Genomic DNA, 17555 nt, shown 5'->3' with positions numbered 1-17555 from the left:
AAAATCTTACCTAGGTGCTTGCAAAAAAAGCTACCTGTGGTCTGCCTCCCGATTTCTTACTATAACCTTAAGCAAAATCATTAAATTGTGTGAATTTTCTCATCACAGTTGAGACTACATATTATATGGGCCCTTGGAAACAAGTGTGCAGCTGCACTTTTCCTGGGGTGGCTGCAGTATCCCTATGTCTCAGAGGAACTTTTTAAGTGCATCAACGCCACCTTTGTCCCCCTGGCCCAACATCCATGGTCACTGGCCACAGGACTGGCTGAGCTGCCTTTGATAGCTCTTCTCCAGTCGTTCTCCTGTGTGCTACACTCTGAGCAGGGAAGGAGCTAGGATGATGAACAGCTTGGGCCTGTCTAACGACCATGGCCAGCTGAGGTGTCCCAGCAGCAGTTTATCCTTGTCTGACTTGCAGGGATGCGCCTGCAGGGCCATGGAGAGGTGCCTTGGCAACTCTTGAAGTGGTAACTCAGGCACCTGTAGTACTGCAGCTGCAGAAGCAGAGGTCTCCAGAGGAGTCAGCTCAGTTTCAGGTCTCACAAGGACTCTGATGGATGTTGGAGGCTGTTCAGTTTGGTTGGGGATAAATGGTTCCTAAAACCTCAGCTGTGTCCAGAACTCACATTTAAAAACTATGTCAAACAAGTTCCTCCATCCTCCCTTTCTGTCCTGGGATGTGTGTTACTGGTGCTCAGGTCAGCATGTGGGTCTTTGTCCTGCCACCATCCACATTTTGATCACTTCCCTTGTTTGAGCTCTGACCTGAAATCCTACAGAAAATGGGATTCTCTATCCCTGATGGAATCACTGCCTCCCCACTTGGCCCCTTGGGTCTGTTCCTGGATTCCTGCTCTGCCTTCAAGCTCAGGTGGGATTGATTTTAGTCTTTTCAAATAGTCTTGATTATCCTGCTCTCTGTGGTAAGGGGAGAAGGAAGATTTGGCTCAGCTTTCTCCTCCATATATACAAAATAAATAATTTGAGATAGTGAGAAAAAACCTCTGCATTGTCACAGGGTTGAATTGAGAAGGTAGACCAGAAAATATTACATATAGAAAAAGATACAAGATTCTTCAGAGATCTGCAAATATCTTGCCAATATTTCCACTGTCATTCCATAAGGTGGTTCTACCTCTTTATCTTTTGTTTTTGCTTCCACATGTCTCTGCTTTGCTCACAGTTCTCTATGTGTACTGCATTTTAGTTTGCCTTACAAAATCCCTTGATAAATACACTTATCAAAGAAAATTGGCAAGTGCACAGCTATCATTTTAAATCTCTTATGTGATTATAATATTCCCTTCCCACTAAGGACAATTTAGCTATATAGTTGGAATTATTGTGAAGAGAAAAGTCTGCCAGGTGTGACCTGGAAACTCTACACCAAAAAAGACAAGCGTTGGGATGAACTTGAGGGTGTAGATATGATTAGCTGCAGTTGGGATCACCTCCAGTGAAAGAGTATGAGTAAATCTTCTCAAGAATGTACCAAATGGAGCAAGATTTGTGACTGTGGGCTATCAATACTGGAGAATATTTAGCTGAGGCTGGAGTTAGGAGCTGGATAGGGCTCGAATGTATTCCTCTCAGCACTCATCACTCCATATGGGGATTGTTCCACACATTGGGATGGATTCACCTCCTCTGGCAGCTGATAAGGAAAAGATTCATTCTCTAGCCAGACGGCAATAAGATCACAGACACCTTGGGTACAGGAGGTTTGAGGCACTTTGAAGATTTTCAGATTGTGTCCTGAAACCTTGGCTATGCATCATGGAAGTTTGCTGCTTTCATTTTAATTGAATTATTATATTAGAAAAATCTTATAAGATGAAGTGTGTTTTAGTTTACCATTACCCCTTGTCCTACTGCAGAATGTCCCCACTAAAAAAATTGCTGACATCTTTTTTACAGGGTTGCTTTGAGTATTGAAAAGTTACAATAGGGTGTCCCTGGGACCTTCTCTTCTCCAGGCTGAACAAATTTTACACACATTTCCAGTTCCCAGAGCAGGATGTTGTGGGTGACTGCGTTAAAGGCCTTGCAGAAGTCCAGATAAATGACATCAGCAGCCTTCCCTTGATCACTGATGTAGTCACTCTACCATAGAAGGCCACTGCATTGGTCAGGCAAGATGTGTCCTTGTTGAAGCCATGCTGGCTGTCCCAAATCACCTCCCAGTCCTCCACGTGCCTTAGCACAGCTCCTAGGAGCATCTGTTCTGTGATATTCACAAGCACAGAGGTCAGGCTAAAAGATCAGTAGTTCCCAGGGTCCCCTTTTCTCCCATTTTAAAAATGAATGCAATGCTTCCCTTCTGCCAGTCACCAAGAGCTTCCCCTGATTGCCATAGCTTTTCAAATATCATGGAGAGTAATTTGATAACTACATCAGTCAATTCCCTCAAGACTGGGATGCACCTAATCAGGTCCATAGACTTATTCATATTCAGGTTCCTCAGGTAAGGAACAAACCTGATCTCTCTGTTTTTTTACTGAGTTTACTGAGTTCTTATAGTTCTTACAGTGTTCCACTTCTACCAGCAGAAGGCAAGTTAAAGGCTTATAATTAAGTATGGAAACGCAGGGAGGTATTTGCTTTACTGTAAAGTACAATGCAATGGCATGTACATGCTCCTGTACATCTGGACTGCAGTCTGTGATGTGGCAGCATATTTCCTAACATACATAAGCCATGATTTCCTGACACAGTTAAGCATGTGTACTATGTTCTGCTGGCACTCAGGAGCTGGAATTGTGATGCTCACATATGATGGCCTTTGCAAGACAACAGCTGTGAGCCTCCTTCTCCATAGTTTTACCATCAAAAATGGTCTTTAGGAATCCCATGCCACTGAGACCTGTAAAAAAGTCCAAATCAATAAAAACTTAGCGATGAAGAACTAGGCTACAGAGCACTTAGGCAAACTGGACACAGCCAAGTCCATAAGGACCACATAGGAAACACCCAGAAGTGCTTAGCATAGCTGTGGAAGCTGGGTTGTTGCATTCTTAATTATCTTTAAAAAGTCATGGCAACTGGTGAAGGCTCCTAATCATGTGGGGAAAAAAATGTCGCTCCTATCTCTAAGACAATCAGGAGAATACAGGAGTTACAGGCTGGCCAGACTTACCTCGAAGCCTGGAGCAAATCCTCTTGAAGCCATTTCTAGACATGAAGGATAGGAAGATGACTGGTTGTAGTCGACATGGATTTCTGGATGGGAAATCATTCCTTGGAATGCTAATAGCCTTCTATGATGACTTGAAAGGCTTAATGAATCAGGGCAGAGCTGTGTATATCTCAACTTTAGCAAGGCTTTTGTTAGCATCTCTCACAACGTGGAACAGACTATTGAAACAGAGCAGCTAAATGGGCATGGAAAACTGACTTAACTGCAGTGCTCAAAGGGTTGTGGTCAGCAGCACAAGGTCCAGCTGGTGACCAGTCACTACTGTTGTACTACTGGCACAGGTGCTGGGTCAGTACTCATTAACATCTTCACTAATTACCTGGATGGTGGAACATGGTGCACCCTCAACTAATTTGCAGGAGAAAGAAGACTGGGAAGAGTGGTTGATGCCCTAGAGAGTTTCCTGATATTCAGAGAGACAAAGAAAAGCTGCAGACATAGGCCAATAGGACCTCGCTGTGTTCAGGAAAGGGAATGCAGTCCTGTAACTTGGAAGGAACAATCTGGGAGAAGCCCAGCTGGAATGCAGATTTGCAGAAAAGGCTGTGAGGCACCTGGCGAACACCAACTTGAACATGAGCCAGCAAGGTGCCCCTGCAGCAAAGGCAGCCAGTGGACTCTTGGGCTGCATTAGGCAGAGCATGGCCGGCAGGTTGAGGGAAAGGATCCTTTGCTCTGCTCAGAACTGGTGAGACACACCTGGAGTGCTGATCCCAGCTCTGGGCTCCCTAGTACAAGAGAGACATGGAATTATTGCTATGGATCCAGCAAAATGTTATGAAGGTAGTTAAGAGACTGGAGGATCTGTCATACAAGGAGAGGCTGAGATTGCTGAGGCCGCTCAGCCTGGGGAAAATTGGTTCTGTGGAATCTCAACCATGTGCTTGAATAACTGATGAGGTGTAAGTAAAGAAAAGGTAGCCAGATTCTTCTCAGCGATGCCTAGCTATAGGAAGAGGGGCAGTGGACACAGGCTGAGACCCATGAAATTCCACTTAAACACAGCAGAAGCATTTTGCTGTGAGGGTGACTGCACACTGGCACCGGTTGCCTAGAGAATCTGTGAAGTGTCCATCTCCGGATATATTCAGAGTCTGATGTGGCACAGTCCTTCTCTAGCTGGTCCTGCTCTGGGGCAAGATGGACTATGGGGACTGGGTGGTTCCTTCCAGCTTCAATGGTACAGTGGCTTGGTGTGCCTGGATGTAGAGAAACACATTGTTCAAGGTGCCTAGCTAGTAGAAAAACCACCAATTCATAGGAACAAAAATGATAATATGGAGGGAAAATAGCAGACTATTTGGCTTGGTTTTGACTTGATATTGGAAATGAAAACACATTTGCAAAATAAAAAGGAAGTGTTGTAAAAATAATTCTTGTAAAAAACCAGAGTTGAACAACCCACCTCATTGGAATTTAACAGCCTCAAAGCATGTTACTGTTGTGGTTTTTATTCCCAAAACCAACATGATTGTTTCCTTTAAGGTAGGTAGTCTAGCACTCAGGAAATTGACAGTGGACTCATTAGTTTATTCCATTTTACAAAAAAGAAAGTAATAATGTTTCCATCTTTTGTAAATAAATTTCATTATAAATTGAATTATAAACCAAATGGGGATATTTATATTCTCTGCACTGACATTTTTTCATTTATAAGGAACATGATGTGATTAAAAATAGTAATGGCAAAAGAAAGAAGAAAGTACTTGATACTCAATGCTTATACCAACTTCTGTGTCACTGAAATTCAGGCCTTTAGCATGAATCCTTTTTGATTCTGTTGTGAACCCCTGTTTATTTTGTCACACCTAAAAAATCAAGAAGGCTAATAGGCAGCTAATTAAATATTAAATCTCCATTCATTTTGCCACACGTCAGTGACTGCTGAATAACAGCAAAGGCGGTGGGAGGGAAGAGAATGCAAATAGCTGTTTAATGAAAGCTATCTGTTCAAGCCAGAACAGATATTGCTAAAATATTTGGTACTGGCAAGCCAGACACTTCCAGATCAGGTGCAGGAAGAGCTGCTTGTGGACTGGAGTCAATGTGTAAAGTTTCCCTTGCTGGGAATTTCAGTGGCAAACATTTGCCTACGGAGTGGAGTAAATGTGGAGAGATAAAATTTTAAGTTCTGGATGAAGGGAGAAGGAAGAGAGGAGTGGTTGCAGCGCTAAAGTGTATTCTGCACTGGCACTGTGGGTAAGAAAATAGCCCTCACTCAACTCTCCTGCCAATCACTTAACGCAAGGATGTAGTTCTGTGTGATTATATAACAACTTCCAATGAAACTAGGTGAAATAAATTAGTGTTGATAATGCTTTTCTTTTGATCAAAATTTATGTGAGCAGTTTGGGAAAACTCACTTTCTACTTGTTTTCAGCCACATCTGTACCAGATTGTACGGAGGCTGAGGGATCTATACTTTTGTTTCAATGTGTATTGCAACATTTTTATTGCATTCCACAGGTCCTCCAGTAAACGTTACTTGCAATATTTTTATCAACAGTTTTGGATCAGTCACAGAAACCACAATGGTAAGTGCTATGATGCCATTGGCAAGAGAACAACAATACTTAATATATGTCATGAACAAAACCTGTCAATTTTTCTATTTATTGTTCAACTTGCAGGTCCTCCTGTAAATGTTACCTGCAACATATTTATCAACAGCTTTGGTTCAATAGCAGAAACTACAATGGTGAGTGGGACTGATCATTGAAGCCATCTTGTGAAGGAGTGGGATGTGATGTAGAATAGAGATGCTCAGGATGTGGGGACATTTACTAAGTTATGAAGCTACTAAAAACCTACTAAAAACCTGAGTAAAAATGGCGTTAAATAAAATAACATAAAATAAGTATAAAATAACTATATATATAAAACATTAAACTCCCCTATCAAGCCTAAACACACCTACATAGGGACTGCCCCACAGTCTGTGGTGACTGAGATGGCAGCAAACACAGGTGTGTGCAAACCTGCTTCCTCAGGCTCCATTAGCTCTGAAGAGGCAGGGGAGCGGCTGGAGCTCAGCTGTGGGTTTCCCTGCCAAGTGCACCATATTTGATTGTGCTTTACACCACATGCTGAATCACCTGCTGCTGCAGAAAATGGTCTTGTTTAACTGAGATAGATCTCTGTGAATTGCAGCCTCATCAGTCACAGAAGGAAGTGTAAAACTTGTGACAAATGACTAGAGCACATGGGTATAAGACTTAGGTATTTTGAAGTTAAATTAGTACTAGGAAATGATGGGATTCCACCTGTCTGAAATTTGTATTTTGACTAATGCAAAGAACAAAGTAAAAAAAAGTCAGATTTTCATTTAAAAAATTGCAAAATATAGAATAAACAAAATCAAGCTAAGAAAAAATTAAAATTAAAATTTTCATCTAACTTTAAAAAAAATCTTTTAGTCTAGAAGTCTATCAGTCTATTATTTTTTTTCAATATTTGCTAAGAAAAAAACCCAAAGTTTTTCTGATTCCATTTAAAAAGATGCTGAGTTTTTAAAATCTTTTTAAAAAGTGAATATAAAAGATTTGGGTTTTATTCAAGCCAACATAGTCCTTACTATGTGGGTTAATCCACAGAGATATTTTTAACAAATTTATCATAATAATGTCATAAACCCATAATAATTATTAGGTGCTCATATCTATGGTACTTTTGAAGAAATTGCAGTGTAGTTTCACAGCTCTGTTTTCCAGAGATTCCTTCACAGCATCCAGGTTTTTCTGGAACTGCTGAAGCCAGAGGCAATAAAGGTGCTTGGCTTCTTGCAGGACTGAGAACTTGGTAATTAATAATGAACTTGCTGGCCACCTGAAATAAACCAAAAGAGCAGCGTTTTTGTAAGATGGAATAGATACTGCCTTGCAGGCCTTTATGAAGGAAGAGAAGGTCTTTAGTCTGACTAATGTATTTTGTTTAATATTAATTTATATTCAATTGTAACTCATGCCATCATTTTGGTAAGTGGTAATTAAAGAATGTAGGAACACAAATCTTCTGCTCCTAAACAATTTAATTTAAAAAACCCACCCTGTTATTTAATGTTTTCTAGAGATAAAAGGCAAGTTATTGCTAGGCTAGGTTACTTTCTTTAACAGTGTGGGAAAGACTTTGCTATAAATGACAAGCTGTAACATACAGAGCTATAAAACAGACAGATAAATTAATGCTTTAGACTATGTATCTGTAATATTTTAGAAAGACCTTAAAAGAAAACTAAAATAAATTTTAAAATTACAGGGAAATAAACATATCAGGGTGTAACATAATTATCAACAGACTTAATTTTCATTAATTTTAGAAAACATTGTTTTCCTGTGTTTTAAGGATTCTGAGAAGACAGCTGTGAGTGTAGCATTTTTACCCAGCCATGTCTGTTGATCCTAGTGTGTAGAGACACCAGGACAGCATTAAGTAGCAAAAACCCTGCACGTCACTAGCTTTACAAGATGGCATTCAATGAAAATATTTGCACGACCCAATGCTGATTGCATTAATTAGACTCCTTCATTGCTTTGATTAAATCCCCTCATTGCATTTTACCTTCTATCAAATATGTTAATGTGTACCTTTCCAATGTTCATTAACACATTTTGCTGAAAACGGCCAAACATTCAAGTAGATGAAAACAAAGACTATTGGCTTTCTTATTTTGCTTTGTTCATTAAATCTGCTGAAAGTGTGGGAAGATTCTGTAAGATGCTGTTCACTTATTTGATATTGATTTTCTTAATGTTGTCACTTCTTTAATGACTATTGTGACTTGTTTTAGGAGTCTGCTCTGAGAGGCAGACATCAATTGCTGTTCCAGCTACATTGCCTTTCTGAAACAGATATAATTGTGTGGTAAAATTGTTGGCATCCCTTGTGATAAATAACAAGTTTGTTTGACTCCTAGGAATCATTTTTCCCTATAAAATGCTCTTGATGGTTTTGACATAAAACTAAATGATTCATTTAAAAGTCTGGATTGCAAAGTCAATAGAGACGCTCCTGTCTCAGAGGAGAGGCATGCTTAGTGAAACCATGTGCATACACCGAAGGGACATTATCAGAATATAACTTGGACCACCTACAGCAGTTCTTTGGGAACTTGGAAGATGAAAACTTGCTCAGGGAAGCTTTCGGGAGGAGAAATTAACATGGCAAATGGGATTACAGTCCCAGATCTACTAATTTCAGTAATATTATCAGGAGTAGTTTCTGTCCTCTGATTCAGACACACAGTACAGGATAAAATTCCTCCCTATGTGAAAGGCAACTCCAATGTCCAGCACACTCGTCTAAAAATGAAAACCTTACATTAAGAAATAAACCTGGGATTTTATGCTGATTCAGATGGATGAATTCCATAGACTTTTCATGAGTTTTATTCCCAAAGATCTAGAGAAACAAAATGTAGATGTAAATGTCTTTCTATAATAATAAAAATAATAATAATGCTCTATAATGCACATAGGGGACAGTATCCCACTAGATTATTTTTCCTGCAAAAGAAATGCTTTTCTTCCTTTTTGAATTATATATATTATACCAAAATGAAAAGAGTAAAAAAAGGCCAGAATCAAGATCATATAGTTTAAATCTTTCTTTGATTTGTCTTTAAGTCCTAACTTGCAAAGAAAGAGGAAAAGTTTTTTCTGAATAACTTCACTGAATAAAGCAGTTATGAGAGTAAACTCTGTGTCTATTTTTGGAAGTATTTACACATGCAGTATTCAGCAGAAAATTCACTATACAGCATGAGTGCAGTTGAGTATCACAGATGAGTAATCTACATCAGCCTGGGCAGCATCCCAAAGAATTCAGATGTTCAGTGTTCCTAATGACCAGGATTTTTTAGCTATCAGCTGTAGGAGAAGTTAAGAGCAGTTTGTACATTGCAAGCTAATTCTTAATTACAGAAATGACTAACTGTGAGGATATTCTTATGTTGCTGTGCCCTATAATCAATGACACTGTGCAGCAGGTTCTCTGTTAGGGTAAATGATCCAAACTTCAGTTGTGTTTTGAGTACTTATGTCAGCAGAAAAAATTGCCATTTCTTAATTTTAAAAGCTTTGTTGTGGCTGGCTGTATGATGCTATCTCCCATGTAGAGGAAAAAAACCCCATAATAACAAATAACATTATTAGATCCTGATTAATTCACATGTATACTTTTAACTAAATAAAAGGCTCCCACTGAAGCCATTGGGGACACACTGCATGCTTATACCCATGGGTAGCCAAGTGCTTTTTCTGTTTCATGGCCTTGGAATAGGTCATCAAACCACTGCTTTTCAGTTAGCATTTATCTTTAGGATTTAGAGAGAGATATAGAGTAATCTTTTTGGTAAACCCCTCCTATTCATGGAAGGCCAGCTAAGTCTATTGTTTGTTTCAGACTCCCAACTTAACTGCTGGGCAATCACCGCTGTTGGAGGGGAAGCTGGGAGGAAAGCTCAGACCTAAGACAAGTGCTGGTTCAGAGACAGAAAGTAGCACTGGGCAGGGCAGGGGCTCCCCTGCACTCTTCCTGCCACAGCAGTGGCTGAGACCAAAGGGATCCAGAGCTTTGCTCTGTGGATCTGGATTTAGATTTGCTGAAAAATTATATCTATCTACGTTCCTATAAACAGACTAAGTATATCTGTGGATCAAGTCCCTAAATCTTCAGATAGAGCTACTAAATCTAATCAGATTAATATTCTTCCAGTATGTTTGTATTGCTGCGAGCTTATGGCTTAAGAACAGAGGAAAACTGTTTATCTGAGTTGCCTTGAGCTGTTGCTGACACTGGCAGTGCATCTGAGATTGAATCTGCAGGTCCACACTCCTTGTTCAGAGTGGTGGTGCTGTCAGAAAGAATTTGCAGAGTAGGTGTACTTGTGGTTGTGTAGGAGTGCTTTACTACAGCACACCCACTTCTACCCTCAGGACCTCACCACATACACACTGTAGTGTGCCTCAACTCCATATTGTTCTACTATTCTCAAGAGAATTTTCCTTCAAAACATAGTTACAGTGGTAGCACAGGAAAAGTAAATTCAAAATTCTGGGCATGATTAGGTCTGACTGTGTAAACGCACATCCCTCTCTGCTGCTTATACAGCAAGCATAGGAGGAAATAATAATGCTGTTCTTGTGATGTGCATGTTATATTTACATTTTTATTTCTCATTAAAATATCTACACATATATATGCAAAGCCTATCAGATGTAAACAAAGGTTTCGGTTCTGTTTTGCTTCTAAGAACAAAGCTTGCAGAGGAAAATAATTTCTAAGTGTATTGGTGTGATGACTGATAAATTTATGAAGGGACATATTGAAAAATATAGGGTAATCTTATTGTCATTATTTATGATTTTGGTATAATATATATTATCCTATGCAATCTCTTTTATGAATAAAGATTTTCCAGACTGTTTTTTATTATCTAAGTCACCCAGCAATGAAGTTCATCAATGCAATTTTTTAGATATTTCTATAAAATTTACTGATCTAACTTAATTATAATTTCTATGTCATGGGGAAAAAATCCCTCTGTTTTCCAAAGACTTCATTATATATCATATCACAGTGAAGAATTAAAGCCAGTCTCACAACTAGTTGTAGCAATTTTATTCTATCAGCAGTTGCTCCTGCCTTCTTTTCTGCAGAATTCGAATCAGTGCATTCCTGGATTTATAGCTAAAGCTGTCCCATATAAACTCTGAGACTCATTTATACTTAAAGATAAATATAAGCTTAAAGATACATTATAAATGTAAGACACTCAATTTCTAAGATCAAGAAATAAGGGATAGTATAATTATGGATGGTGTATCCTTACGAGATGTGATGACATTTTATAAGCTCAGAACTGCAAGTAGCTATTTGATATTTAAATGTCTGAAACAAGAACATCATAAAAAGTACAATGACTTGTGAAAAACAGATACAGGCTTTTGTAAGTATCTTTTAAAAATGCTACTCTTGAGACCTGTCTCAGGTCTGTCTTGCTCCGATTAGTAAACATTCCTGTTTGGAATCACATCTACCCAAGAGCAAAATGAAAATGAAAAACAAAAAAAAAAAAAGGAAAAGTTATTCACCTACTGAGGTTGTAAAGCATCTTCCCATTGGGTTCAAAATCTGCATCAGTTTGGATGTCAAAAATATTCTGTCAGGGCAGCAGCACACCTCACAACCACCTCATGGAGCAAAGGGGGCGGCAACTGAACAGAGGGGTTTGTTCAGAGTCTGCATATTGGGCAAGCTGCTTTCTGCAGCTCTGATCACAGGGAGAATATTTATCTTTACCTTTCAAGGGTGATAACTTCTTTTCTATGCAGTTCAGGTACCTGACTAAAACCCAGCCAGCTCATACATTTTCCAAGTCAAAAGCACAGTGTTGCCATTTTAATGTGTGGCTGAAAATTCTAAATGTTAATGCTTTGTAGTATCAGCATAATTATTTGATAAAGCATTCCTTCAGATCATATAATCAATACAAATATTATTAAATATTTTTCTTTTTGAGGAAGAGTAGATGGTATTTCTAAGAGAGAGTTGACAAATTAAAAATTGCAATTTCAGAGAGATGAAGATTTTATTTGCTGACTGGGATTAGGAGAGTAAACATTTGTTTCTTTCTACTCTCTTCAGAGAGTTTAGAACCTGAAATCTCTTTTTGCACTCCCCTTTAATAACCAGTTCTTGACACAATGTTAATGTTGTTCTAAATGAACCTCTAAGTAATTGCTCCCTTTCCCAATTGTGACTAGCAGACCACCAAGCAGAAGAATACAATCAGGCCAATTTTAACGGGATGCAGACAGGGAGGAGTAAATGAAGGAACATACACAGAATGATACAGTAAATAGGAAAATGAAACTAGTAGTAAATAAGAAGCGGTGATTTAATTTCTTCTGTACAATTTTGGCTTCACAGGAATTAAAAACTATTCATGAGTACATTAGGCGTAAATGACTTACATATTAGAAAACATTTATTTAAATTGGTAATTTTGTAACCTCTTTGATGACATTGTATATATTTAACTGCAATGCTTTTTGAATTTACAAATATCTCTTAGGTAATCCACAACATTTGAAATAGGGTTACATTTAATTGTGGAGATTGCAGTTAATATTTTTCTCATCACTGAAGGAATTTTGATTTGGAAAATGTACCAGTTGTGTTTGTCTGGTTCAATGCAGCGCTTTGACAACTTTATTTTCAAATGACAACTCTGATGTTCAAAGGATAACACAAATGTTTGCTGTAATGCTGGTACTGCAATGTATCTAAGAACATAAAGCAAGCTAAAATGGGCTTCCAGTTTTGGTGGCTTAGTAACCTGTTTACATGACATTTCTGTAGGACTACAGAGTGAACATTTTTTTGAGGCAGCAGTGGAATGACTCACGTCTGGCTTACAGCGAATATCCTGATGATTCCCTGGATTTGGATCCCTCTATGTTGGATTCTATTTGGAAGCCAGATTTATTCTTTGCCAATGAGAAGGGAGCAAATTTCCATGATGTCACAACAGACAACAAGTTGCTGAGGATTTCTAAAACTGGAAAGGTGTTGTACAGTATCAGGTAAACCAGTTAATTTTAGTTTTTTTTCTCTTCATCCCTTTCTTTCCCTCTCTGTTTTCTGGATGCAATGTAGATGTTTAATTTTTTGTTGTCCCATGTGTACAACTAAAATGAGATTTACTAATACCAGGGTGGAAGGAAAATTTGCCTATGTTTCTTTGCTAACATTTTACTTTTTGCAAAATAGTCTCTAAGTGGCACAGTGGTACTTCTTGGTCTTGTTGAAAACTTGAGGCTGTCTAGAACTTTAATGGTATGCCTCAGTAATTCCCATTAGCATTTGCTCAAGTCACTCCTCTTGCAAAGAGGAAATCATCTCTTCAGTAGTCTGTGGGTTGCAATTTAAAAGTAAAGGGGAGTATCAATTTAAATGACTGCTCAACACTTGAAATAAAAACATGCTTGAAATGCAATAAATTTGACATGCAAGTCACTGGTTAATTGGATGTATCTAGTCACAAGAAAAAAAACCCAAAAACCAACACCTGGAACTATGGAAAGCATTTGCTTTTAGTACTGAGAGCACTGAAGTTGTGTCATGTGACCAGCTTTAGCTGAATTAATAAACACTGACAAAATGTGATTTGGTATGACCTGATGAAAGAGGACATAAGCAGAAAAACAAAATTGCATTCCACAGGCATAAATAGCAGCAAACAACCTGCAGTATTCATTTGACATTCAGCTTACTGTGAGATATTAATTGCTTAATAGAGGTAGCCAAAGATGCAAAATACTCTATTATTGCTCTTAGGATTGTTTAAAATGAAGAAATTACTGGAGTTTTTTTTCTTCCTGCAGATGCTTCTTGATTTTTTCCTTTCTTGCATTATAGAAAGTAAACATGATAGTATTTGTTTAAGAGATTGTTTAGTGAATTTGCTCATCTGTAAGCAGAGTTGTTCAGAAGGCAGTTATTTCTATTGTGGTTTTGACTGTGTTTCCATTAAGGAATTAGTATTGATCCAGGCTTGGGGTAACTGTGCTCTTTAGGATGTTAAATAAATAAATATTAGCATGGAACTTCATCCACTTCCATAATTCTTGTGGAAATTCCTTGATAAAAGCCCAGTAATATTTGGACAGATGAAGCAGAGTTACTGAGCAGGGTTTCAAATTTCTCTACCTGAAGAGTTTGAGAAGAATAATAAGATACAAGGATGGTACCAGCGCTAGCAGAGTGATAAACAATATGCTGTCACTTACAAATATTTCCTGCTTCACCCTGAGAAGGAAATGAATGCATCTGTTTGTTTGCATGACATCAGACACCATCTTATTGGAGGAAACCGTGCAGTTGGGTGCTGCTCTGCATGCAGATGGATAGTTTTCCTGGCATTTGCTCATGCAGCAAAAGTGGTATTTTGAGCTGCCATATCACATTTGTAAAATTCCTACACCTAAATGCAAATTAATTTGAAGCAGAGTAAGCAGAACTCCAAGAGAGCACTGAGCGAAGCTCATCACTTCTCACTTGTATCACACAACAGTAACAGAGTAACCCAGCACATCCAACGTGGCAGAGAATTTTTTTAACACTTTCTGAAGTATGCAAACTTGAAATCAGGAGCAGTTAGAAATACTTGTCTTTACTCTCTAAATACTGGGCTAGAGACTTCTATTACGTGTCAGCTGCTTGTAGTTATGCTATGCAGAAACAAACAGGAATATTTTAGTGATTGGTTTCAGTACGTTGGGAATGTTCACTACTGCACCAATAGCACTTTGCCTGTCATTGTGATATTTAACATTTAGCATTTAGTGTGCTTTGAATGTTTAAAGCACTTCACAAATGCCTCTGGGATGTAGCAGGTAGGCTGTTTTGTCATATTTTAAAATGTAACAAAATCAAGATCAAATTTATCTTGCATAAATACAAACTGTTCTTTGCATAAATGAGTTTAGAAGTGTTCCTGGTAATCAATGGGCAAGAAGCAAGGTGTGTGTATTATATGGCAGTGGTATCCCTCTTCCCTATGTCCTGCACCAAAACCACGAAATACACCAGGCAGGAGTGCTGTTAAATGCTCTCAGAGACCAAACCTGCCCTTTCTGAACAGAACTTGGAAAGTCACCTGAGACAACAGTTCATGGTCCATATTTTACTAAAATGAGACATTTGGTGTAGGATATGGGTGGTCAGAAAAATAATGAAAAGGTGAGTGAGGGTCTGGGCCATGTATCACCTCCTCTGCAGTGCTTGGCTACAGGAATTATCTCATCCTGTGGTAAGCATGAGGCTCTTCATCCTTCTCTTGTATAGCTGGTCAAAGAAACAAGCCTAACACAGCACAGAAGAGGCATAATGTAGATTTCCTTCAGTTTGCCTTATGATAATGATGATGCTCATACTTGCAGATTCCTACAACTATATTTAATTCCCTGGGAGTTGTTACAGAAAATAAAAATTTGTTGATGGTTGATGTTCCCACCTCTGAACCATAACTTTAGGAATCCAACCCCATTTTTATATGTTGGTTGCATGCTCAGATGACTACCTTGATACCTTTTTTGATTTCAGATAGCATGCTGTGTACAGCCTCAGGCTCTACAGCTGGGTAACTGCTCTGCACCTTTGGGTGCTGCAGGGAAAACTAGAGCCTTGGGGAGGGAACCCAGAATTGCTTAATACTGCAAATAGATGCTATTGCCTCTGGAGATGTAGCAACAGCTCTCAGAGGCACGTGCATTTTGAGGAGTCTGCAATTACAGCAAAGTTATATTCAGCAAGGAACTACACTTTAGTCAAGATCAGTCTCAGTTCCACTCATATACAACAATTGAAAAACTGTTAAATAGCTATCTTTTATTTTAAAGCACTCTGTAGAGAGCAGTCAACAAGAAATGTCTGTAATAGCAGTGTTGACTAAATTAGTTTTTGTTTATATTGTGTTCTGAAAAAGCAGTGAGTTCAAATCATAACCTACACAGTTTCACCCCCTAGATGCTTGTGACTCATCTGCTTCCAATCCTTGCCTGATTTCTGCATGGATTGGATTTTGGAGGGGGTTCTGCCCTTGGAAAGTGTTGCAGCATGGTGTGATGGTACCACAAGTCCTGTTCCAGGCACTCACAATCTCTATGACACCTGCATTTTGCATTGCACACCCCACTGCACGGACTTTATGTCCCAGGGACAAGGATTGTGTCTTCTCTGCTCCCTGAGGACACCTGGGACATCAGGAAAATGCTAAATGCTATATGCTAAACTCACAGAAGGCTTTATATTCTCTCTGAGACACCCATTTGTGCTACCTGATTCCCACAAACTCATTTCAGGCTGCCAGCCAGCTCATAATATTAGCATCTGCCTAAAAGCTTATTTTAGCAAAATGATAGAAAGTGGTTTTATTTAAGGTTTGTGGCTTTTTTTTCTGCATTAATTGCCTCCTTCTCTTTTTAATATTTTCAGTGCATCTCAGCCATATGAGATTGATCCAGAAGGTGATATAATTAAACTGTAATATTGATCCACAGCATTGAATCTAGAATATAGGGGTCAGGAAGGTAAAAACATTGTAAATTTTTATATATACATATATATATATATATATGTATTTTTTTTATTTGCTGGTCCAGAAAACACTCTCAGTTGAGCTTTGCTCTGAATTATAGTGCCAGTGTATTTAGCCAGAAATGGTCACAAAGCAGATTACTACATATTTTTTAAAAGGAGGAGATTTTAGAATGTGTTGCATGATTCTTTTAACAAGAGAGACACTTGGAATTCTAGGGAGGAGATATATATATATATGTATTTTTTTTATTTGCTGGTCCAGAAAACACTCTCAGTTGAGCTTTGCTCTGAATTATAGTGCCAGTGTATTTAGCCAGAAATGGTCACAAAGCAGATTACTACATATTTTTTAAAAGGAGGAGATTTTAGAATGTGTTGCATGATTCTTTTAACAAGAGAGACACTTGGAATTCTAGGGAGGAGATCTGTGCAAATTCACAAATTACATTTCTTCCCCTATTTTTGCTATTCCTGTTCAAAGAGCAATTAATTACCCAGGAAGATTTTCCTCAAGTCTTTCAAAATACCTGTTTTTCTGTCTTTCTTCTTCTTCTTCCCAGTGCCAGAACTGTTAGTTATGTAGACCATTAGTTCCTTGTGGTTTCAACTATCGACCTAGTTTTAATTGCAAATGTTGCTGTGGCTGAGGGCAGAGTGCCTGTTTGAAGGCACTTCTGTGCTGGGGGGCACTGCAAACAGAGAAGGCTCGAGCTGTTGGGTTGCTCTGTTTGTGTAGCTGCCCTGGGATGGTTACCAGCTCTCCATCCCACAACAAGTAGCTGACAGGGTAGTAGGTACATCCCACCAGTGGGAGCTGGTACCTCCCAAAGCCCTCACCTGCTTATGCAAGCCAAGAGAAGTCTCTGTGAAGCAGTACAGATATGTACAGCTATTTGCAACTCTGCCTCCCATGCCAGCTGCCTTGCTCAGGAGTTCCCAAAATCAGCTCTTCCTGGTGTGGCCAAGCACTGGGGGACAGAGCACTGAGCCAACTCCTTCCTGCACCCCCACAATCCCACACAGGTCTAGGTGTTAGATCAGGAGTTATGACTGCCATGTCCATCACGTAAACATCAGAAGTAATCCACGACACTTTTAAAACCCAGTTTTTCTGAAACTTCCGTGTTTTGTAGTCTCCTCTGTACTTGTGTTCTTTGCCTTCTGGGAAAGAAAAGCAGGTTAAGGAAATACATAGGTAGCACTGCTGATCCCTCTGCAACAGACTGCTCATGGCAAAAAGTTGACTGTCCTGCTG

The 17555-nt window shown here is 38.9% G+C and overlaps 1 protein-coding gene across 1 annotated transcript in view; it reads left to right on the top strand.

Moving 5' to 3' along the window:
- GLRA2 (glycine receptor alpha 2) overlaps positions 1-17555 on the top strand; it is a 120152-nt gene that overhangs the window by 18507 nt on the left and 84090 nt on the right. Inside the window, exons 3-4 of the mRNA XM_005426170.2 lie at positions 5666-5733; positions 12560-12783. Of these exons, the coding sequence (XP_005426227.1) occupies positions 5666-5733; positions 12560-12783 (292 nt within the window). The remainder of the gene's footprint in view (positions 1-5665; positions 5734-12559; positions 12784-17555) is intronic.

The sequence above is a fragment of the Geospiza fortis genome, unplaced genomic scaffold, assembly GCF_000277835.1.
Source record: "Geospiza fortis unplaced genomic scaffold, GeoFor_1.0 scaffold285, whole genome shotgun sequence".
NCBI classification, from domain to species: domain Eukaryota; kingdom Metazoa; phylum Chordata; class Aves; order Passeriformes; family Thraupidae; genus Geospiza; species Geospiza fortis.
Note: the sequence above shows the minus strand (reverse complement) of the source record. Positions and strands in the feature narration are given on the sequence as shown.